Raw genomic sequence first — 22,784 nt, 5'->3', positions numbered from 1 at the left:
GGTGGGAACGTGCTCTGATTTGTTTTGCCCTCGTGCTTATGACAGCCTGAAGGACTTTCAAGACATCTACGAAGTTGCCGCCTTGAAGTGGAAGGTGGGTGCTCTCCAGGGAGTGACCCGGCAGACGGTTCCCTGGGAGGGGGATGAGGCCAGGAGGCGCCCGGCTGTCCCGCTCTCTCCCTGCTGGGACATCTCAGCTCTCAGCTGGGCATTGTGCACTGGAGGGATAACAGGTGGCCCCTGGCCCTGCATCTGCCTGTCCATCTGCAATGCGGTGTCCTGGTTAAAAGCACTGAATCTCAGACCCCATTAGTCAGCATGTGACATCAGGCAAGTTATGGAACCCTTCCAAGGCTTGTCTCACCTGGGAAGTGGGGTCATGAGAGTCCCTACCTACTGCATTATTTTCAGGATTCTATAAAAACAATGGCAGTGCATGGCACATTGAAGAGTTCAGCAAACGTTGGCTGGCTTTGTTGTTCTTTAGATCCCTGAGTGTTTTCATGGTTTCCCAAGTTAGCCAGGAGAGCAGGAAAGGGAAGCTGCATCCATGCCCCCAGGGCTGGGCTCTGGTCGCTGGTCCTAACGCCCTCTCTCCTATGGCCCTGTTCCTTGGCCAGGCAAAGAGAAATAGAGAGCACTGGTTTGATGAGCTTCCCAGGACAGCATTCCTCATCTTCAAAGGTAAGGTTGACCTGAATATGGCAGCTGGGGACGAATGGAGGTTTCCAGTGACCACAGATAAGCATTTAAAGAACATGTCCAGAGGGGATGTGTGTGTGTGTGAGCATGTGTGCATGCGAAATGTCTATGTGTGTAAAAGAGACAGAGTGTGATTACCCCAGCAGGGAAATAGTGTTGGATTAGGAAGGAAATCAGTAACATAAAAACCAAACGAAAAATAATTTGTGGAATATTTATTTATTGAAGAAAATTGATACGAAGTCAAATAATTAGAAAAAAATGAAAGTCTCCCAGGCAGAGATAACCACGGTTAATTTTCTGATACGTTTCCTTCTGGTTTTCTGTGCATTTTAAAAACAGTAGTGGGGATTACATTATGTATTCTGTTCTGAAACCTGCCTTTTTACCTTATGATGGATTTTGACCTTCCTCCAGTGTCAGGATATATAGCTGGTGTATCTGATCCCTCACATAATGCTTGCATTGTATAAAATTGAAGATTTTAAAATTGGAGGGCCCCATATTACTTACCTAATAGTTTTCCCTGAATTTAATGCCAGTTTTGAAGTTCCACATGGGGTATGGTTAGCTCACAGGGGTCTGGGCCATATGAACAAGAGTTAAAATGGTATGTCCTATTTTGTTATTTCTCCCACAGCTAGGACTTTGAGCACAGCTGTTATTATTATTCCATATTCTTCAGCGAGTTTTCCACTCCATTGGGATGATAGTTGCTCAAGGGGATAAATAAACAGTGCCGGTTCTAGGCCAGGAGCAGACTTACAGTTTCAGCAGCGGCCAGCAAAGCATTGTTCTGCTCTGTCCCGGCTCCAGGTTGCTCAGCCTCTTCCCAGAGGGAATGTTGCCAGTGCAGTCTTGCCCAGGGGTCCGGGCACAAGCGTGGGTGTCCTTCTGAGAGCAGGCCCTTCCTTTTTCACCCCTGGGCATAAACACTCCGGTTGCTTACACGCATGATGTCTGTGGTAGGGGAACGTGTACTTGTACATGAAAATTTCACTGTTAACATGTCTTCTCTTCAAATAGGAATTAATATCCTTGTGAAGTCCAAGGCCTTCCAGTATTTCATGTGTAAGTGTGAAATATCACAGCTCTAGGTCCCTTTCCTCCTGAGTCTTACTGCTCCGGAAGGTGGGGATACAAGGATAAATCCTGCAGTTATGATGTTGGCCGTTTATTACAGAAAATTCCAAGCATGTATAAAAGTGGAAGGATTGTAAAGAGCGTCCATGTACCTATCACCCAGCGTCAACAGTTATCATCTCATTGCCTGTCTTTCTTGTCTGTCTGATCCCCTCAGTCCAGCTCATCACCCCTTCTCTAGACCTGGTGTTTTTGGAAGCAGATTCCAGCACCACAGATTGTGGTTTGTTGATATGTCACTTCAGTCTGTTTTAATCTGTAGGTTTCTCCCCAAATCTGTTTTCTTCCTCTTGCAATATTTAGTTGAAGGAACAGGAGTGTTTGTCCTTCCTTCTTGATTTTGCATGTTCCTCTGTTGCTTATTTACTGTAATTTGGTAGTTATAGCTAGAGCTGTGTTGTTCAGTGTGGCAGCCACCAGCCATATATGGCTATTTAAATTTAGACCAACTAAAACTTAAAAATCCAGTTCCCGTCACAATAGCCGCAGTTCAAGCACTCAGTAACCATGTGTGGCTAATGATGACCAATTGGACAGCACAGATGCAGACATTTCTACTAATCTAGAGGCTTGATTGAATTCACTCTTTCTAAGGAGTTCTGGTTCCATTTAATGGGAAATGGTGTTTAGAGACCACAATCTGAGATGCTAGAGGTGCTCATTGCTTGGAGTTGGTTATTGTTTCCAGGCCTTTCCATGGACAGAGGTAGGATTTTGGATTTTTAAAAGATAAACTGTCTTGTGAGTTTATCCTGATATTCTTAATTCAAATTGTGGACTATAGGGGTTTTACCTAACTTCATCGTTCTTTTTTGTCTTTTTCTTTTTTTAAAATTTAGTTGTTTTTATTTTTGGCTGTGTTGGGTCTTCGCTGTTGTGCACGGGCTTCCTCTAGTTGTGGCGAGCAGGGGCTACTCTTCGTTGCGGTGCGCGGGCTTCTCATTGTCATGGCTTCTCGTTGCGGAGCATGGGCTCCAGGCACACGGGCTTCAGTGGTTGTGGCACGCGGGCTCTAGAGCGCAGGCTCAGTAGTTGTGGCGCACGGGCTTAGTTGCTCCATGGCATGTGGGATCTTCCCGGGCCAGGGATTGAACCTGTGTCCCCTGCATTGGCAGGTGGATTCTTAACCACCGCACCACCAGGGAAGCCCTCATCATTCTTTCACGTCTAAATTCCCAGGCTTAAAATCCTAGTTCCCAACAACACTGACACAGTCCCTCACTTGCTTTATCCCACAGTCCACACATAATAGCTCCAAAAAACAATACCAACACAACCCTAATATATAATTGCTAGAAACACCACTCCAGGGATTCAGATGACTGTGTTTTAAATTCATCTGGAGTAGTTTTTCTCCATGTGGGTATGTCACCATCTACATTTCTTTATTTCATTTGAAAAAATATTTTTAGAGGTCACTTTTTACATTGAATTTTGCCTTATAATTATGTAAAATATGTATATGATTCCACGTCAGAGCTACAAAAGAAAGTATACTCAAGGAAGAATTGTTTCCATCCTGTCACCTCCCCCAGTGGGTAACTTTTATTGTAGTTTATCCTTCCATTTTTTTAAAAACTGTAAGTAGATGCATGTATGCATATTTCCCTGCCTTAAATAAACTAGCATAATTTACACACTTTTTTCAACCTTGCTTTTTTTTCAGTTAGCAATACATCCTAGAGACCACACCATATTAATATACAGAGATGTTCTTCATTCCTTTTTATAGCTGAGAGTACGCCATTTCATGAACGTGTCATAGTTTATTCATCCAGTCTCCTATTGATCGTTTAGGTTGTTTCTAGTTTCCTTGCTATCACTAATAGTTCCTCAGTGAATAGCTTTCGGACGTCATTTGTGTTTTTGCTAATGTCTCATTGGGATGGATCCCTAAAAGTAGGATTGCTAGGTGAAAGGCCAAACGCATATGCAATTTTGCTAACTAGTTTCTGCAGTCATTTAAAAACCAGATATCTCTAGGGGAAAACAAATGTTTTCAATACTCAAACCCTTTGTATATGGTCCATCTTTTACGCCAACTTGGAATAATCTGTAGGTTTTACTGAAACATCTTAACTGGTATCCCTGTAGTGACATAGAGGGTGACTTTAGAAATCTGTAGCTATTTTCTAAGAGAAACTACTGGCTGATTTAGCTCCTGGTAAAAGCATTAAGCAGGAAGTTATCTGTTACAAGCCCTGCTCTCTGCTTATCTCTGAGCTGCCTGAAAACTAACCAGGGGCTGCAGCTGTGACCTGTAGATCTCCACACCCACCTGTGCTTTCTCTATTATGAGCCTGTCTGTTGCAGACTTGGTGGTGGCAGTCAACGGGGTCTGGATCCTTGTGGAGACCTTCATGCTGAAAGGTGAGCCCGGCTAGGGGACTGGCCTGTCCTGTGGGCACACCTGGCCCACCTCTTGAACTGCTGCCTCTCTTCTTACAGGTGGGAACTTCTTCTCCAAGCATGTGCCCTGGAGTTACCTCGTCTTTCTGACCAGTAAGTTTCTGACATGGCTTTGCTCAAGTGCTTGTCCTAACCACTGGCTGGAACTTCTTTTGGGGTTAAGATCTCATGGCTCTTCTCTAAAGCGGGGGAGCATGATGAGGGTGGAGCAGAAGTCGAGTCTGATTCTACCCATCCCTGTTTCAAACTCTTTGGTGATTGCCCACTGGCCTCCAGACCAAGTTCCCGTGCGGGCCCCTTCAGCCTCCCTCTCAGGCTTCATCTCTTGCCAGTACCACCACCCGCGCCCCAACTGCAGCCCCCCCAAACACATCCCGCTTCCCAGGGCCCCTGCCCTTTCCTACCTCTGGGCCTCTGCACAGGTGTCTTCCTCTCCCTGGCGCACTCACCCCCTCACCACACCTCACCGCTCTGCCTGACACCCCTCTCCCTTTATGTCTAAACATTAGACATAACTAATAACACTGTGTCCTAAGTTGTTTTCACTGTTCTTAAAAAGCATGACTTTTACTGCCTTGATCAGTGCCCTTTGGCTTTTTCTGTGGAGTTCAGAGTAGCATAGTGATTCAGTGCACAAACTCTGGGGTCAGAAAGACCTGGAATCTCTTCCCAACTGTGTCACTTGTGTGATCTGATGCCCCCTCCAGAGCTCCCTCTTCAGCCCCTTCTTTCATTATGTTCCAATGACACCAACCTACCTTCTGCCCCTCAAGCAGGCCAAGATCATATCCGGCTTGGCCCCTGATTTCTTTCAAATGTCACACTTTTCCCCCAGTCTCCTTCCCCCAGTCTAACATTATCAGTTTGCTGTCTTTCCCCTGAGTCTAGACTCTAAGCTCTGTGTTGTTCGGGGCTGGGCACCCAGCACCCAGTGCAAGGCCTGGCACGGGAGAACGGCTTAGGAAATACCTACTGGATGGACAGACAATGCCTGCGGCCACTCCCAGGGAGTGGGAGCGAGTGCTTCTTGTTAGCGGGCGGCCCCGGTTGGCCAGCATCTGGGCCAGGCCCTGCCCTGGAGCCCACACTCTCTCAGGGGTGCGGGTGTGACGTGGGTGTCTGGAGGGCATGTGACCAGACCTCGGGAGAGTCCCGAGGAGGAAACGAGCCAGGCCAGGGGTGGCAGAGGCTGTGGCAGGGCCGCTGCTAACTGCGTCTTCCTGCTTACAGTTTACGGGGTGGAGCTGTTCCTGAAAGTAGCCGGCCTCGGCCCCGTTGAGTACTTGTCCTCCGGATGGAATCTGTAAGTAGAGAGCATGTTTCTCACGCACGTCAGAGACTCTAATGAAAGCCACAGGTCCTCTCCGTCCACACCCACTGCACAGTTTCAGAGGAAAGGTCCGAGGCTAGGTCAGGCCCCTGTCTCCTGGCAGAGTTCTGCCAGTGGCTCCAGGCCTCCCCAGGATCAGGCCCTCGTCTTACTCTCTCAGAGCACCCCCGCCAGCCCCTCTCCTGGACACGGCCTCTTGGGGTCCTTAGGCCAGCTGGCTCTCTGTGAGTCACTTAACCCCACACCCCTCCCTGACAACTAAGCTCTTTTCTCCTCCACGAAAACCATGACACCCGCAGAGAAGGAAGTGCTACGGGTCCTGATGCCTGGTCAGCGTCAAGCTGGTGGCCCTTCTCCCTGTCCAGAGACCCCGAGAGGCGGCTCACTGCCCACGAACGTTAACTCACCCGTGAAATCGGGCTGCACTCAAAGGGTCTTGGGTCGTGAGAGTAAAAACAAGTTAATAAGTAGAGAAGAGTCGGGCAGAGCAGTAGCGTGTGGGCATGCAGTTTGCAGGGCCTTAATGTGTATCTGGAAGGAGAGGGTCTCTCTGTCCTGCTTTCCCTGTGGGACTCCCCTGTGGTCCTGCCCCACCCCTCAGTGCCTTCACCAGGGTCGCTGGTGTAACCCGTGTCTGCCATGAGACCAGTGCGGGACCTTCAGGAGGGGTTTCTAGGCATTTTCTTTTTTTAATTAATTTTTGGCTGTGTTGGGTCTTCATTGCTGTGCACGGGCTTTCTCTAGTTGTGGCGAGCAGGGGCTACTCTTCATTGCTGTGCGAGGGCTTCTCATTGCAGTGGCTTCTCTTCTTGTGGAGCACAGGCTCTAGGCACACGGGCTTCAGTAGTTGTGGCACGCGGGCTCAGAAGTTGTGGTTCACGGGCTCTAGAGCGCAGGCTCAATAGTTGTGGCTCGCGGGCTCTAGAGCGCAGACTCAGTAGTTGTGGCGCATGGGCTTAGTTGCTCCGCGGCATGTGGGATCTTCCCAGAACAGGGATCGAATCTATGTCCCCTGCATTGGCAGGCGGATTCTTATTTATTTATCTATCTGTCTATCTATTTATTATTTGGCTGTGTTGGGTCTTCGTTGCTGTGCTCGGGCTTTCTCTAGTTGCGGTGAGCTGGGGCTACTCTTCATTGCGGTGCATGGGCTTCTCATTGCGGTGGCTTCTCTTGTTGCAGAGCACCGGCTCTAGGCACACAGGCTCAGTAGTTGTGGTTCACGGGCTCTAGAGTGTAGGCTCAGTAGTTGTGGCTTGCAGGCTCTGGAGTGTAGGCTCAGTAGTTGTGGCTTGTGAGCTCTAGAGTGCAGGCTCAGTAGTTGTGGTGCACGGGCTCCGTAGTTGTGGCTTGTGGGCTCAGTAGTTGTGGCTCATGGGCTCTAGAGCATGGGCTCCGTAGTCTTAGTTGCTCCGTGGCATGTGGGATATTCTCAGACCAGGACTCGAACCTGTGTCCCCTGCATTGGCAGGCGGATTCTTTTTTTTTTTTAGATGTTGGGGGTAGGAGTTTATTAATTTATTTATTTTTACTGTGTTGGGTCTTCGTTTCTGTGCGAGGGCTTTCTCTAGTTGTGGCAAGCGGGGGCCACTCTTCATCGTGGTGTGTGGGCCTCTCACTCTCGCGGCCTCTCTTGTTGCAGAGCACAGGCTCCAGACACACAGGCTCAGCAGTTGTGGCTCACGGGCCTAGTTGCTCTGCGGCATGTGGGATCTTCCCAGACCAGGGCTCGAACCCGTGTCCCCTGCATTAGCAGGCAGATACTTAACCACTGCGCCACCAGGGAAGCCCAGCAGGCGGATTCTTTTTTTTTGTTTTTTTTTTGCGGTACGCAGGCCTCTCACTGTTGTGGCCTCTCCCGTTGTGGAGCACAGGCTCCGGATGTGCAGGCTCAGCGGCCGTGGCTCACGGGCCCAGCCGCTCTGCGGCATGTGGGATCTTCCTGGACCGGGGCATGAACCCGTGTCCCCTGCATCTGCAGGCAGACCCAGCAGGCGGACTCTCAACCACTGCGCCACCAGAGACGTCCATAGGCACGTCTGACCCCTGAGGTGTGTGCTGTGACTGGGGCCCAGCCACACCAGCCTCAGAAACCCGATAGCGGTAGGAAGCTGGCTGGCTGTGGGCCACTGCGGGGCCTGTGGCTGCCTTTGCGGTGGTTGGCGTGCGGGCTCCTTGGAAGGGAGTGCTGGGCACAGGGCCGAGGAGCCACTGGCTGTCGTGAGGGAGGCTAGGGGTGGGCCGAACAGACCATGGCTTCTCCTCCTCCCTCCCAGGTTCGACTTCTTCGTCACAGCATTCGCCTTCCTGGGACTGCTGGCTCTGGCCTTCAACATGGAGCCTTTTTATTTCATAGTGGTCCTGCGTCCCCTCCAGCTGCTGAGGTGACAGGGCAGGGCTGGGGTTGGGAGTGGTGGGCAGGGGAGGGTGGGGAGAGCCTTGAGACTGGTCTGGGGAGTGACCAGGAGCCAGAAGGCTCACAGGCCTGGTGTCAGGGGTGGCGCGGCCCCTGCAGGAGCACCTAGTGTGGGTGGGGGGAGGGGGGATGGTGGGGGCCTCGTCTCCACCTGGGCAGGTGTGCCCACCTCCTCACATCCTGGGACCAGTTGCCTCTGACTGTGGAAGAGAAACGTGGCTCAAGGCTCCAGTGAACTTGGCCTGTGCTGGTGTCGGCTGCAGCCACAGAAACACACGTGCTCAGAGTCATCAACCAGAGAGCCACGGCCTCTGAGGGTCCAGAGGGACTTTCGAGCCCCTACCACAGCCAGCCGTGATTGTCTGGCACAGTCCGTTGTCAAGAAAAACCCTCACTTGCTCTCAGCTTTCCCCCAGGGACCACCGTAGGAAACCAGCACAAATTTGTGGAGATCCGTGGACGGTGTCCCTTACTAGTTAGAGATCTCTGTGTGTCCTCAGAAGGCTGGTTTTCCTCTAGAATATCCAGCTGCGATCCTATTCACGTCCTGCCCAGGAGGAGAGGTGGAGGTGAGGGACAGGGCGCCCCTTTCTTACCTGGAGGAGCTGCCGCACTGCAGGCTCCTCTGCAGGCGCGGCCTTCTCCTCTCCCAGGGTTGCCGGGCAAGGCCCCGCCCCGCACCTGGCCTCCGGGCTTCATCCGGGAGCTGTGTGGCCGCCGCGCCTGCTCACGAGAGTCTTGCCCTGCCTCCTTTCAGGGCAGGGCCCGTCCAGCCGCGATGTCCTGGCGCCCCCGCTGCCCCTGCCCAGGGTGCGAGCCGCCCGAGCTGAGTGCCCGGCTGGCGGCTCTCAGGTGGTGGGGGGGGGGCCCGGGCCTGCCGCGCCCCGCCTGGTGCTGTGGACGGAGGGGCTGCGGCCACGCCCAGCACCCGTAAGTGACCCGGCCCGCTTCCCTCGCTCAGGTTGTTTAAACTGAAGAAGCGTTACCGCAACGTGCTGGACACCATGTTTGAACTGCTGCCCCGGATGGCCAGGTACTGCCCTGCCTCTTGGCCCCCAGGGCCAGGCGTCGTGAGGCTTGTGCCCCCTCGGGGTGGGCAGCTGGGTGGTCTCGGGGGGAGGGGGAGGGGGAGTCCCAAAAAGGACGAAAATCGAGGGCCTGACAGGGTCAGATCTCTTCAAGGAGACCGAGACCTTGACCACCACAGGTCTCCCTGGTTCCACGTTTCTCCACTGACCTGTCTGAAATATTTAGTAGGGAGGGCAGGGAGCTGTCAACTCACTTACCGCCTGTGTCTATGTTCACAGGTAAGGGTCACCTGTGAGTCTACCTTCACAGGTAAGGGGTGAACCGCTGGTAGAGGGGCGTCTGGTAATAGAGTCCTGATTCGAGCCGTTTTCTACCCCAGACCTGGATCCGAGGCCCCTCCCCTGCAGGCACTGTCCAGCTGGTGCACCTGGCTAGGGGCATGCGTCTCCATCAGTCAGCTCAGGGGTCTGAGGATGCCGGGGCCGCCGGGCGAGCTGCTCTCTCCCGCCGGCCCTCCATCACCCTGTCTCTTCTGACCCTCCTCCCTAGCCTGGGCCTCACCCTGCTCACCTTCTACTACTCCTTCGCCATCGTGGGCATGGAATTCTTCTGTGGGATCCTCTACCCTAACTGCTGCAAGTGAGTACGCAGCGGGGCCCCCAGCCCCAGGCAGCCTGCGTTTCTGGAGGAGCCCAGCCAGGACTGGAACGCTGACCTCTGATCCCTCAGGGGCCCACCTCCCCAGGCCACAGCACCCTTTGAAGCCCTGAGAGTCACTTTGCTTTGCTTCCAGGGCTTATTAGTTCAGTGCAGCAGCTAAGGGAGGGGGCCTGGAAGCAGAGGGTCCTCTCTGAAGTGAGGATGTCTGAGCAAGTTTCCCTGTCCCCCAGGCAGGGTCTAGGAGCCACTCTCTAGCCAGGTCTACATCGGCTTACCCTTCGGGCTGGGCGCCGGCGGTTCCTCCAGAACCGGGAGCAGCCTGGGGCCCGAGGCCGCAGTCCCACAGCTTCCTCCTGCTTCTCCCCGGGGGTGACTGGGGACCTGGGCAGACACATCAGCTAGGGGTGGCCTGTTAGGATGAGGGCAGACACATGCGGGAAGGTCTCTGGGGCAGGGATAGAGAGCGGGGGACACAACCTCCCTTGATCACTCCCTTTCCTCCTAAGCCCCCATGATGAAATCCGTGTGCTCTGCCATTCATTCTCCATCCAGTGTTCTCTTAAAATTGGTCCTTATGGTTTCAAGCGCTGATAAAGAAAGTTCTCAGAGACACTGGTAGCCGTTTTGAGCGTCAGGCTGAGAACCAGAGCCTGTAGCAGTGGGTCACAAACCTTAGGGCACATGAGAATCCTCAGGGCTGCTGCTTAAAAGGGCAAACTCCAGACCCCACCCTGCGTGTCCGACACAGGCCAGAGGCTCAGGACTCTGCCTTGGGAACAAGCTCCCTGGGGGCCCGAGGACCAGGCTTGTCAAAACATCCCCGTGAATTCCAGCAGATCAGCCGTAGGAGGTTGGCAGGAAAGTAGCAAACAAGCTCTCAGAACAGGGGCAACCGATTAGAACAGAACAGAACACTCCAGCCAGGTGCTGGGGAAAGCCCGAGGAGGGGAGGACCCTTCTCGAGGGCTGCCGTTGGCACCCGGCCTCCAGGGCAGATCCCAGACTGGTGGGGGCAGGGGGCTGGGGGTGGTGTTCGAGGAGGCACTGCCTTTGTCTCCCCTCCCAGAGCGCTGGGCTCTGGCAGCTGAGAGCAAGAAGGCCTGGCTGGCGGCAGAGAAATGCCAAGTGAAGGTGGAATGGGGGGCAAGTCTGGGTGTTCCCACCAGCACCCTGGGGACTCCCCTTGAGACAGGAAGACAGGCAAGGGAGCTGGGGGCTCGGCAGGAAACCAGGCTGGGCCAAGAGAGATGGTCCTCAGTCAGACCTTGGTTTGCTTAAACTTTCTGTACTTTGTTGAGGTGACCAGTCATCTTGTGACCTTCCCACTCAACCCTCTGTCCCCCCGCCCCGTCTCCCCCGGCCAGTACGAGCACAGTGGCAGACGCCTACCGCTGGCTCAATCACACCGTGGACAACAGGACCGTGGTGGAGGAAGGCTATTACTATCTCAACAATTTTGACAACATCCTGAACAGCTTCGGTGAGTGCGGAAAGCCCAGGCGGGCCGTGCCCTGGCTACTGCCTTTGTCACCGCAGGTCCCAGGTGGGGCGGAGCAGAGCTGCCCGAGGCCTCCCCATCCCGGGCCGTTTGCCATACTTTCTCGAGTCCTCTCTGGCCCCAGTGGAGCCTGTGGTTTGCCCAGCCTTGGGGTACAGTCCAGGCCAGACCCCAGGGCTTGTTTCCTGTTACTTTCTCAGCATCGGGGGAGCAGCAGAGCTTCATGCTTGGCTGGGAGATGGGTGCAGCCCGATGCTAGGGAACCAGCCCCCTTGTCACGGCTCCACAGTTGCAGGGTGGGACCTGGCCACACCAGCCAGCCACAGCGTCCCGCATTACCCAGGCCAGGCCCACACAGCTCTGCTCCTGGCTTCCATGGAGAGGCCGGGAGGCCAGACACAGCTTCTCAAGAGGAAGGGATCCCCTCACGACATCCCAGATCTACACCAAGGAAGGTCCGGGGACTCTTTCCCCGGTATCTCCACCCCTGGTCCATCACGAGATGCTGAGGCCAAAGATGCCCCCTTTTGGGGACCGGCCAAGATGGCAGCACTCCCTGTGGGGTGGACGCTCAGGAAGCCGTGGCTGCTCTCGGGAGCTCACAGGCCACCCCGGCAGACAAGTGCGTGGTACCCAGGATAGGTGGAGAGAGGCCGCTTGACACTCACTTTGCAAAAGCAGGTCTGATCAAGATGCTTTCTGTTTCTCCCTTCCCTTTGGCAGTGACCTTGTTTGAGCTCACAGTTGTCAACAACTGGTACATCATCATGGTAAGGACCTCCCTCAGCTTCTGGGGGCATCTTCCCACCATTCTCTGAGGCCAGCTCCCGTCTCCCCTCACGCAGCCTGGGGCGCATTGCTCTCCCCGTCCCCCGCGGGGGCAGGGTTCTGCAGGGACACCACGGTATGGCCTGAATCCCAAGAGCCTCCCCCTCCGCACTTGCTGGACGTGGCCTTTGTGCCTGCTTTCCACACACCCCTCAGCAGCCAGGAGAGGCCAGTTAGCCTCTGGGTCTCTGTCCTGCTCCCACCACTGTGAGGGAGACTTTTCAATCAAGAAACAGTGTGGCAAGTGTGGCTGGTTGGTTGTTTTTTTTCCATTCCTTAAACTCTTCCAAAGGTTGGCCGTATCAGTCCTGGGGGGAGTGTCCAGGCCTTAGGAGCTCAGAGGGATTTTTAGACCCAAGGGAGCAAGGTCCCCCTCCTTCGTCTTCCACAACCGATCAGGAAGGGTCTGTAGAGAGCAGGGGCCACGGAGAAGCCTGCGTAGACAGCGACCCGGCCCCACCCCAGGAGCTCGCTCACTCCCTGCTTCCCTCTGTCTCCAGGAAGGCATCACCTCGCAGACCTCCCACTGGAGCCGCCTCTACTTCATGACCTTCTACATCGTGACCATGGTAGGTCCAGGGACACAGAATGCCCTCCACCCTCCTCCATCCTCCAAGCCTCCAGCTGCCCCTGCTTATCGGGCAGCAGCTCAGGGAGGAGGGGGCCGGGGACACGTCTGACCGGGCTCTGTCAGCTCTGGGGCCCCGCAGCAGCTCACGCCCCCCTCATTCCTCTCTCTTTCTGCTCGTCCTCTCCATGCCTGGCCAGGTGGTGATGACTATCATTGTCGCCTTCATTCTCGAAGCCTTCGTCTTCCGCATGAACTACAGCCGCAAGAACCGGGACTCAGAAGGTCTGTGCAAGTGGCTGGAACAGGGGCGTTTGCCGCTTATCTGTCTGTCTGTCTGTCCAGTCTTTTGGCAATTCAGCTTACTGATCTGGCTTAGCTTTCTTTTTTTTTCCCCTCAATTTTATTTATTTTTGGCCGCGTTGGGTCTTTGTTGTTGCGCGCGGGCTCTCTGTAGTTGTGGCGAGCAGGGGCTACTCTTCATTGTGGTGCGCGGGCTTCTCATTGCCATGGCTCCTCTTGTTGCGGAGCACGGGCTCCAGGCACATGGGCTTCAGGAGTTGTGGCTCGCGGGCTCTAGAGCGCAGGCTCAGTAGTTGTGGCGCACGAGCTTAGTTGCTCCGCGGCATGTGGGATCTTCCCGGACCGGGGCTCGAACCCATGTCCCGTGCATGGGCAGGCAGATTCTTAACCACTGTGCCACCACCCAAGTCCTGGCTTAGCATTCTTGATCTCTTATTTGCATTGATTTTTCAAATACTAAATGACAGAAAAATGCACGTGATCTCATTTAAAAAATCAGAACAGTACAGCCCGGAGATCAAGAAAAATCACAGGCTGATTGTGACCCCAGCAGCCCTCTGTCCCGCCTTCCTCATCTCCCCGACTGTTCATCCTTAGCTGTTCCCCCTTTTAGTTGTCGTCTCCGCATTTCTAAACCCCGTGTTTGTCCTCTGGCTCTTGATTTAAACGGTGTAAATACCGTTGACCACAGAGCCTAATACTACTGCCTTCTGCAGCTTGCGACCCCTTGTCTCCCTTTTCCCGGAGTGCATCGCTTTCTGCCTAATGATCCTTCATTCTTGCCAGATTCTCCATCAGAACTGCCACATTCCTGTTCCTACTTGTTTCCAGATCTCTGTCCTCTCGGACTACCTGGTCATTTTCTTTTTGCTCGGAGACTCCCTCCTGAAACCCTCTGTCCCCTGTAAGCTGGCGGCCTGACCAGTGCTCCTGACAGCCCCAGCAAAGGGAGGGGATGGGGAGGGACGTGAGTTCCAGATGGTGGGGGGAGGTGGTCGTGCTGATCCAGAGTTTTGCTGGGAGAGGGAACCTTAAGGCCCCCATAGGGCGCAGGGAGGATGGCTAAACCAAGCCAGACGGGGGGCTCTGAGTCCCAGGCTCCTTCCCCCTGCCACCCTCCTGTCCTGCAGTTGACGGCGGTATCACCCTTGAGAAGGAAATCTCCAAAGATGAGCTGATTGCTGTCCTGAAGCTCTACCAGGAGGCCTGGGGAGCCGCCTCTGACATCACCCAGTTGCTCAAGATCCTCTCCCAGATGGAGAGATACGAGGTGGGGAGCGACAGGGCCTCGTCCCACGGAGGGAGCGGGCTGTGGCTTAGTGCAAACACTCCCCCGCTGTCCATCCCCTCAAGTTTTGGTGACACTTTTGGGGGGCACCGTTGCAGAAGCCAGAAGAGGGGGTGAGGCCGGGCGCCAGGACCTTGGCTCCAGCTGGTCCCTGCAGCCTTTCTGTTCTTCTCTAGCAAAATACCTTGGTGTTTCTGGGACGGAGATCGAGGACCAAAAGCGATCTGAGCCTAAAGATGTACCAAGAGGAGATTCAGGTAGGAGCACCCCGGCCGCGCTGCCCAGATCCTCCTGTCTGGGAGTGGTCCTCCCACTGCCGAGCAGAGGCCGCTCTCGGTCCCCATCTTGATGTGTGGGGAGCTTAGTGGGGAGCTGTGGGATTATCTGCTGACCACTACCAGTGGACCACTGCTCGGGTCGGCGGCGGGGTGGGGGGGCTTCAGGGCTCAGCCTTGAACCCCTGAAGCATTCCCCAACATAGGCAGCCACCCTGTCCACTCTTCCACATATGTCACTGACCTCATCTCATTCTCCTCCTCTGAGCCAGAACAGCAAAGGAAACGCGTACAGCGGGAGACGTTCCAGGCAGAGCAGGGAGCGTGGGGGGCCCTGGCGAGCTGGCCTGGACCGGCCTCTTCAAAGAGGATGGTCCTTCCCACATCCAGCCAGACGTTACCCGATAGGAACAAGGGCCTGCTGCGCCTGGCTCTCTTGGGGTTTTTGATTGTTTTTGTTTTCTAATTTAAGAGAAGGGAAAAGTCAGATATTTTTTTTGCGAACTCTCCCCGTCTTCCCACGTTGGCTGCTAAGTGAAAGAGCTTGCGAAGCAGCCCGTGGGCTGGCGCTCTGCAGCCCAGACAGAGCCATGGACTGCGGGCCACCCATCCGCCCAGGCTCCCAGCTCCCTCGCCAGCCACTGTGACTATGCTGTTTTCAGGCTGGAAACCCTTGTTTCCCTGGGACAGTGATGACCAGGGTCTGAGCCCAAAAGGCCGGGAGGCCGCAGTCCCCTGAAGCGACTCGCACCTTAGCTGTAAAAACACAAGGGGTCTGGGCGAAGACCTGGCGAATCACTGCACTCAGAGTCACAGCGATGAGGAATCAACATGAGCTCTGGTGTCATAAAACCCGGGTTTGATCCCAGGCTCCGTGACCTTGGGCAGGTCACGCAGCCCATCCCCATCTATGAGAGGGGGACAGTCCCTGCCTCATGAAGCAGAGGAGGGGACGGCACTAGACACGCCGCCGGGCCGTCCACTCCTGGCCTCAGTCTCCCCCTCTGTGGAATGAGGGGGCACAGAACTAGGCCATCTCTCTAATTTTTTAAGCTCTAAAGTTCTGTGGTTCAGACTCTTTAAAAACATAGGGTTTATATTTAAAATTTCTCAATTACCTGAATACGTCTGTCCCTGAAAATGTCGGATGATATAATGATAATAGTCTTAGGCGGGTGAGCTCTCACAGCCGTTCTGGAGGGCAGCAAAGCAACCGGGGAGTCGGGAGAGGCACTCAAGCTTCATACAACTTTATACAACTTCTGAGCTTCGGGTTTCCTGGGTGTAAAATGAGGACACCCAGCTCAAAAGGGGTAACACCGGGGGTTGGCGAGGGGGTGGGGGGCACACATCCCTTGGTGAACCACACAGATCGTGTTCGCGAGTAAAGGGTGTTATTACTACCTGGGCCTCACTGAAAGCAGGCACACTTGACAAGGAGGTTTGCAAATCTCTAGTTAAGAAGGGAAAGGTTGCATCGCCAGTTTTCTATTTAGGGTCCTATTCAGAACTCCCAGCAGGCCTGGGAGGGTCACAGCGCTGCCCAGCCTGGGTGACCCCGTTAGGCTGGGGCGCAGGGCTGGGGCCCGCTCAGCACCCTGTCTGCTCTCTGCCTTAGGAGTGGTATGAGGAACACGCCCGGAAGCAGGAGCAGCAGCAACGACAGCTCAGCGGCCGTGTGGTCCCCACCACCCCGCAGCCTCCAGGCAGCCGCCAGCGCTCCCAGACCATCACCTAAGCCCAGCCTGCAAAAGCCATCTCTTCTATGCAATAACACAATAGTATTATTTTACTACGATGTATCAGAATAATGTGTGTATATGTTTTATATATATATACATACATTCATAAATATGCAAATATTTATATATAGGAAAAAGGAAAGACAGGCAGACAAGCTGAGGTTTGGTTTGTACCCACCTTGCCCTGTTAACCCCAGAAGTCAATTTCATTTTGGGGGATCAGGCCACTAGGAGCTCTTCTTAACATGGAAGGCTCCAGAAGGCCCCTTCACGAGAGCACTTGAATGGCTTCTGCCGATCTCTGCAGGGCTTGCCTTCAGCGTGGGCCAGCGTCCCTAGGCCAGATCTATACCGTCTTCCTGTTGCTGCTTTCAGAATCCCGCCCAGGCTGACAGCTAGCTTCCCCACTAACCTGCCTGTGGCCCACATCCTGGGCTGTCTGTGTTCTGCTTTAGGGACAAAACCACTTAGGAAGGAAAGAACCCACATCCTTGGGTTGGTATGTCTCTAGATATAATAATGAAATTGGGCGTTCCCTTGGGGGACCAGTACCCAGCACCTACTGGAACGAGTGATCCAGGGCTGTGGTTATTCCGTATGGTCAGATCTCAGCCAGTGCCAGGAGGCGAGCGAGGCCGTATCCCAGCTCCATGAGCCTTCTCACCTACCCTTCTTTTCTTTTGGTTTCAACCCTTGTTGCTGAAAATCCTCCTAAGATGGCCTTTGGAATCACAGCCCAGTAGGAGGAGGAAGACGGGCAAGAGGCCAGGCCGATGGCTACCACCCAAACCAGGTCCTGAAATGGGCTTTTTCTCCTTAAATCCCTTTTCCTTGGGATCGTCCTGTTTAAGCAAAGAGACATTTTGGTTAATTCAGGATTCTGCTAAAGACAACAGCAGATCCTTTCACGTGGGTGCATTTCCTGGAAACGGGAACAGAGAGCACAGAGGCTCACCTCAGGCTGTCCACGGCTGTCCACGGCCGCCCTGCGGCTGAACCCGTGGTCTCCTTGGCCAGCTCCCCCCTCACCTTGAGCAGTCGCCCTCCGTGGACCTGACTGAGGTAGGGCTGGGGACACGGCTCACCCCGAGGTTTCCACTCCCCGGAGTAGGTTCAGGTGGCCTGTCAGTTTCCTGAGTTCCCCAGGGACCTTGGGAGCGTTCTCTGAGGTCAGGATGCAGTAGGAGCTTGAACCCATAGCAGGCTGTCGGCGTTGGCAGCTCCGGTGAGCGGTGGTGGCAGCGGCAGAAACAAGCAGGGTCAGAGCAGAGGGAGCCTCGGCTCAGCTCTCCTGGGCGGTGAGCCTATCTCAGTGCAGGCAGCAGAGGTGGCAGAAGCAGGGATGAAAGGGGCGGGGGGGGGGGGAGGGGGCAGGGGAAGCGGCCTGCACTGGGCATCATGCCCCAACCCCCGCTTTCCAGCTGCCTCCACTGCCTCTGACTTAGGGAGGCGGGTGGGCAAACTCCCTCTCGCCACATCCTCTTCCCAGCCGGGCAGGGCCTGATCCCGGGGTGTGGTACCCCATCCCCACGGCCAAGTCTTCTCGACTGTGGCCTTGGACGGGCTGGTCCCATGGCCAGCACCACACAGCTCTGCCCCTCACTAGGGGAGAAGTGGTGGACGTTTCTGTTTTTAAAGCACAGCCCTTTAGGGAAACAACGAATCACTGAGAACCACTGAGATTCCCCAAGGGAATCGGGAGACAGACGTCCTCTTTTCTCTCTGGAGGGCCACGGGCCATCGCAGGCAGCTCGGCACCGAGCCCCAGGCCAGAACCCCTTCCCCGCTCCGGAGAAGTAACTTTGCATATTCGGGTGCCTTTCAGCTTTTGTTTATTGAAACGGGCATTCTGGAAGCAGGAGTCAAGGGGCGGCTTCCAGAGGAGGGCGTGAGTCCCCCGACCTCAGCATCTGCCCCCAGGAGGCTGAAACCTGGGAGGGGCACCAGGGAAACTGAGCGCAGCCCCCCAGCCCCCAGGGTGAAGGCTGGTACCAGGAAGAGTGGGATCTAGTCCAGGCCTCCCAACCCCATCCTGTGAAAGGCCCTGGTGTTAGCCAGGGACGGGATGAAAGCCAAGTGGCAACAGTGCTGGCGCACCAGACTCCAGCCACTGGTGGGCACCCTCATTACTGAGGCTGAGGACAGCTGCCCTCTCGGGGTCACTGGGGGCCTCCTCAGGTTGACCCTCCGACTTGTACACAGGCCATCGAGCAGGGAGCGGGTGTCACCCAGGGCTGTGAGCTCTGGGAACCCAGGACATCCAGCTCGGATGCCCTCTCACCTCCCACGTCAGCTGACCACCACCAAGGTGAGATGCGCCGACTGGGTCTGGGTCACACCACCTGTCAGTGTCTGTGATGGCCCTGGGCCCCTGCCCCGCTTTCGGGGGGACACCATCTGGCCCCTCCTCCTTGCTTCCCCCCCCCAACCCAGCCTTACTCCACACCACGTGACAATCATTTTGTACAGACAGAGGGGGCGACGCTGTAAGGTTTTTGTACAATGGGGATTTGTTACCTGGAAAACCCACCGCGTCTCCGGATTTCTGGCGTATTAATAAAAGAGCCTCTGCTTTGTACACGCGGCTGCTGCCTCGTGACTTCCACCAGGCACCATTCGGTGGCTTCTGGGATCGTGGGGAACAGGGAGAGGACCCATCCATGCCCATTCCTGACCCCACCTCAGCCCCACCCCTAGACGTGCCGCCAAGTCCAGATCCGTCAGGGCCAAGCGCCTTCGGCCCTGGAACCGGCCACTTGTCAGCCTGACCCAGGTTAGGAAGAACCAGTAACAGCCGGCTGTATGTTGTTTTCTGTTTACTTGAAACATTTAATAATTTTTTCATTGGAAAAAAAGACAACTGAGTCCCTTTACTGCCGGCATAAGGCATTGAGCAAACAGAAGCGCTGCTTATTGAAAAGGCGGGTCACTGGCTGACAGCAGGAAGGCGCCCGGGAGCGCTCATCACCCTCCCAGGAGCTCGCAGGCAAAGCAGCCCCAGCCCAGGGCTCCCCCTGAGGTAGGCACAGGGCACAGTCAAACTGGCTCCTGTTTTGCGTCTGGGGAAGCCTCTGAAGCCAGCAGACCGTTCTAGAGGCAGCCTAGAGCTGTGCTGTCCGACACGGCAGCCACTCGTGGGCCAGTGCCACTGGCTGCTATCTTGAAGTGATATATATTATCATTAATTTCACCTTTTTCTTTTGGCTTTATTAACGTGGCGACTAGAAGATTCAAAATTAGGTACATGTCTCGCATTCTATTTCTGTTGGACAGCGCAGCTCTAGAACTCAGCCCGCATCGGCCCGAGGCCCACAGCACACAAGCCGTTCTATCTGCCAGGTCCGAGTCACCCTGACTCCCTAAACACGGGTTTGGCAGCCCTGAGAGAAGCAGCAGGAAGGCGACAGGGCGTGACTGTGGAGAGGGGCCTGGGCCTCCACAACTGTCTCCAGCCCTGAACTCTTTGGGGTCTTCCAGCCTGGAAGGCACCCAGGCATCCCCTTCGCCCCAGACCCCAACTTTCAAGAGGCTCTGGAGATAACGCAAGGAAGTCTACCTGCTGCCTGGAACTCTGTCCACAGGGAAGCCCAGCCTCCGCAGCCCCAGAAACAAGGTTTAGCTGACCTAACTGCACACAGCGGCGACTGGGAAGCTTTAGCAGAGAGCACAGCCCCACGAGCGCACACCCCGTTCACGGTCTCGGCCTTGGCCACGCTCGCCTGAGCGGGTTCGAACGAAGAAACTTCATCCTCCATCTCACCGCCTGCAGCGACACCTCCCGACCACCAGGCGGACCCCGACACAGCTTCACTCACACAGTTTTCAAGTGAATCACTCCAAACTCAGTGAGCAGGGCCACCAGGAGGAAGGTCAAGTACAAGAGAAGCAGGCAGCAGCCGTAAACTCTGTTCAGCTGGAAGCACTGCAGTGGGACCGAGACCAGGGAACAGACGAGGCTGAGGCCTAGGGTGCCAGCCAAGACCCACACCAACAGTCCATCAGGCTCCAGCTGCGGGGAACACGGGGAGAGAGGCTGGGTCACTGCAGCCGACAGTCCAACTGAGGTGTGAGGGCCCCTCGTTAGGGGCCAGGGAGGGACTTCTGGCCTGCCCAGTGGGATGGCATCCCGCACCTTGAAGTTCAATGTTTTTAAGCCACCTGGTATGTGGTAATTTGTTATGGCAGCCCCAGGAAACTAATTCATATAGGTTATATATATATATATATGTATATGTAGATACGTATGTATATATAAAAATATGCATATATATGTATACATATATATATTACATGCAGTAGTTGAAAAATTCTCCAGCAACACAGAAGAATAAAAGGCAATGAAATTGTCCTCTTCCTACTTCTCTCCCTTTCAGATTTAGTTAGCATCTATCTAACATATATGGAAGACTTAACCCTAGGTGCTATGCTAGGTATATTACACCCACCTTAGCTACCAGTCCACAGTGAGGAAACCAGTACAGCCGACCCTTGAACAGCACTGGTTTGAACTGCATGGGTCCGCTTATATGCGGACTTTTTTCAACAACTATAGTACTTGTATTTTCACTTCACGATCTTTAAATTAAGCGTGGGGGGGGGGGAGTTCGTGTTGAATTAGAGATCACAGTACGTGGAATCGAAAGAGCTAGGGTTTGAGTCGTGACTCTATGCAAACTCTTTCGGCATCCTGTCCCCCGTCAGTCATTTATCAGTTCCTTTGCTTTTGAGGCAGAGATAGCAGTACTCAGATTTGCGACTGTGTCAGGGACTCAGCACCTCTAATTCCCATGTCGTTCAAGGGTCAGCTGTAGTACGTGACAGAGCCCAAGTCCGAAGTCCAAGCTCATACCCTACCCTGTCTCCCCATACAGTGATACGTGTACCCACAGATGTGTGGGTACACGTGTGCACATACAGGCCTGTCCATCCATTCTGAAACCACAAATGGGACCATACAATAGGTACGTGTGTTTAAGAGCAACCTGTTTTTCAGCCAACCATATGCCACGGACATCCTTCTATGATGACCTCTCACGATGCCCTATGTCTTATGCAATTAAAAGCAGGATCACAAAGGCAGTGGAATGCAGACAGACAGACACACCCCCACACACGCATTCCACAAGGAGCCAGAGAAAAGAAGTAGGGCCCTCAGGGGGCCAACCCCTAAAGCCTCATTATCAGGAGCCTGAAAATCGAGAATGAAAGGAACCTATTAAACCCCTGAAGAGTATAAACAAAATTTGCAGACAGAGGGTGTTTACCCCTTAGAAAAGCAAACTTTTCAAGCGTAAGTAGCTATTTGCTTATGGGCGTGGCCACCGTGAAAGGCCGCCCTGCTGCCAGTTAATTACAAGTCAGCCGCAAGAATCTGTTCAACAACTAGCTGCCTCTTGGAGAAAGAGGTGGGCGACTTTGTTCCCATTAACGACGCCATCATTCAGCTGCACATTCCAAGTGCTTCCACGCGATTAGCCTTAAAACCATCCGCTGGGCCACATCCCCTCCCCGTCTCCATCCTTCTCTGGTTTGGCCTCTGAATCCAAGTCCTTGGGAATGCAAAGCTGGGGCCCGAATCTAGGTTGACCCTGCCTTGCACGGGGTGCTGCTGGCCCTGCGCACCATTTCCAAAGAGAAAAGTTCACTTAGGAATCTCGATTTCTTCTCTAGAAATGCTGGATTATCTGGCCACAGGAGGCCCACCTGAGCCACCCACAAGATTTGGTTACCTGCCCTGAAGTAGTGTTTGAGTTTTCAACCTTGTTGGAAACCTGTTTCCAAGTGTCCTAACCTTCATCGGTCCCCAGGGAGCATGTTTAAAATGCAGGTTTCCAGCCCCCAGCCCCTGGAATGCCTGGGTCAGGAGGTCTCACGCGCTCCCAGGAAATTCCTGGGTGCCCTTGAACCCACAGAAACTCTGCTGCTCACTGCATTTCAGAACTTCTCCAAATCTATGGAGATCCCCCCTTTCTGGGCTGTTGCCAACATTCTCTCTCACCCCAGGCAGTGAGAGAGGTGTTCAGCCTGGCCCGTAGCTCATGTCTGCTTATCCAGGAAGCTGGTGGTGGTGGTGGTGGTGCTGGTGGTGGGGGCATCAATCCCATTTCACAGGTGAGGAAACTGAGGCTCAAAGATCCTCAGAGTCCTGATTCATTCAAAGTCTCATAGCAAGAGACTTCAGTGATGAGACCAAGACCCCAATCCTGGGCCTTCCCGCCCCTTTCCCTCAAAGCTACATCTTAATTACTCTGTGACCTTGCAAGGAATACCTTTTTTAACCCCATATGCAAAATGTTTTTAAGATATTCTATACATCAGACATGTCGCAAATGTAGACAAGTCCTCTCCCCAGTAAGTGTCATCTACTGAGATGTGAATGGTCTCCGGTCCAGAGAAGGGAGGGGGAAGAGGAGGACCGGGAGGAGGGGGAGGAGGAGGGAGAGGGAGGAGGGAGGGAGGAGGGGGAGGAGGGGGGAAGTAGGAGGGGGATGAGGAGGGAGGGGGAGGAGGGGGAGGGGAGGAGGGGAGGGGGAGGAGGGGAAGGGGAGGAGGGGAAGGGGGAGGAGGGGAAGGGGAGGAGGGGAAGGGGGAGG

At 54.5% G+C, this 22,784-nt stretch overlaps 2 protein-coding genes across 10 annotated transcripts in view; one reads left to right on the top strand and one right to left on the bottom strand.

The window, feature by feature from the left end:
* Positions 1-18,769, top strand: part of TPCN1 (two pore segment channel 1) — a 64,015-nt gene extending 45,246 nt beyond the window's left edge. For all 7 annotated transcript variants that reach the window (XM_067700656.1, XM_067700654.1, XM_067700653.1 and 4 more), the window contains 16 exons: positions 46-94; positions 621-684; positions 1,729-1,773; positions 4,159-4,215; positions 4,294-4,347; positions 5,485-5,557; positions 7,861-7,968; positions 8,962-9,033; positions 9,579-9,668; positions 11,054-11,169; positions 11,911-11,957; positions 12,516-12,584; positions 12,784-12,868; positions 14,017-14,156; positions 14,351-14,431; positions 16,068-18,769. In XM_067700656.1, coding sequence (XP_067556757.1) covers positions 46-94; positions 621-684; positions 1,729-1,773; positions 4,159-4,215; positions 4,294-4,347; positions 5,485-5,557; positions 7,861-7,968; positions 8,962-9,033; positions 9,579-9,668; positions 11,054-11,169; positions 11,911-11,957; positions 12,516-12,584; positions 12,784-12,868; positions 14,017-14,156; positions 14,351-14,431; positions 16,068-16,187 — 1,270 coding nt within the window. In that variant the 3' untranslated portion in view covers positions 16,188-18,769. The remainder of the gene's footprint in view (positions 1-45; positions 95-620; positions 685-1,728; positions 1,774-4,158; positions 4,216-4,293; positions 4,348-5,484; positions 5,558-7,860; positions 7,969-8,961; positions 9,034-9,578; positions 9,669-11,053; positions 11,170-11,910; positions 11,958-12,515; positions 12,585-12,783; positions 12,869-14,016; positions 14,157-14,350; positions 14,432-16,067) is intronic.
* A 223-nt stretch (positions 18,770-18,992) lies between these two features.
* The window catches only part of SLC8B1 (solute carrier family 8 member B1), a 30,735-nt gene continuing 26,943 nt past the window's right edge, over positions 18,993-22,784 (bottom strand). For 2 of the 3 annotated variants that reach the window (XM_067700660.1, XM_067700661.1), the window contains exon 16: positions 18,993-20,200. In XM_067700660.1, the coding sequence (XP_067556761.1) occupies positions 20,003-20,200 (198 nt within the window). In that variant the 3' untranslated portion in view covers positions 18,993-20,002. The remainder of the gene's footprint in view (positions 20,201-22,784) is intronic. The other variant, XM_067700663.1, reaches the window with a different exon arrangement.

The sequence above is a fragment of the Pseudorca crassidens genome, chromosome 12, assembly GCF_039906515.1.
Source record: "Pseudorca crassidens isolate mPseCra1 chromosome 12, mPseCra1.hap1, whole genome shotgun sequence".
In the NCBI taxonomy this organism is placed as follows: domain Eukaryota; kingdom Metazoa; phylum Chordata; class Mammalia; order Artiodactyla; family Delphinidae; genus Pseudorca; species Pseudorca crassidens.
Note: the sequence above shows the minus strand (reverse complement) of the source record. Positions and strands in the feature narration are given on the sequence as shown.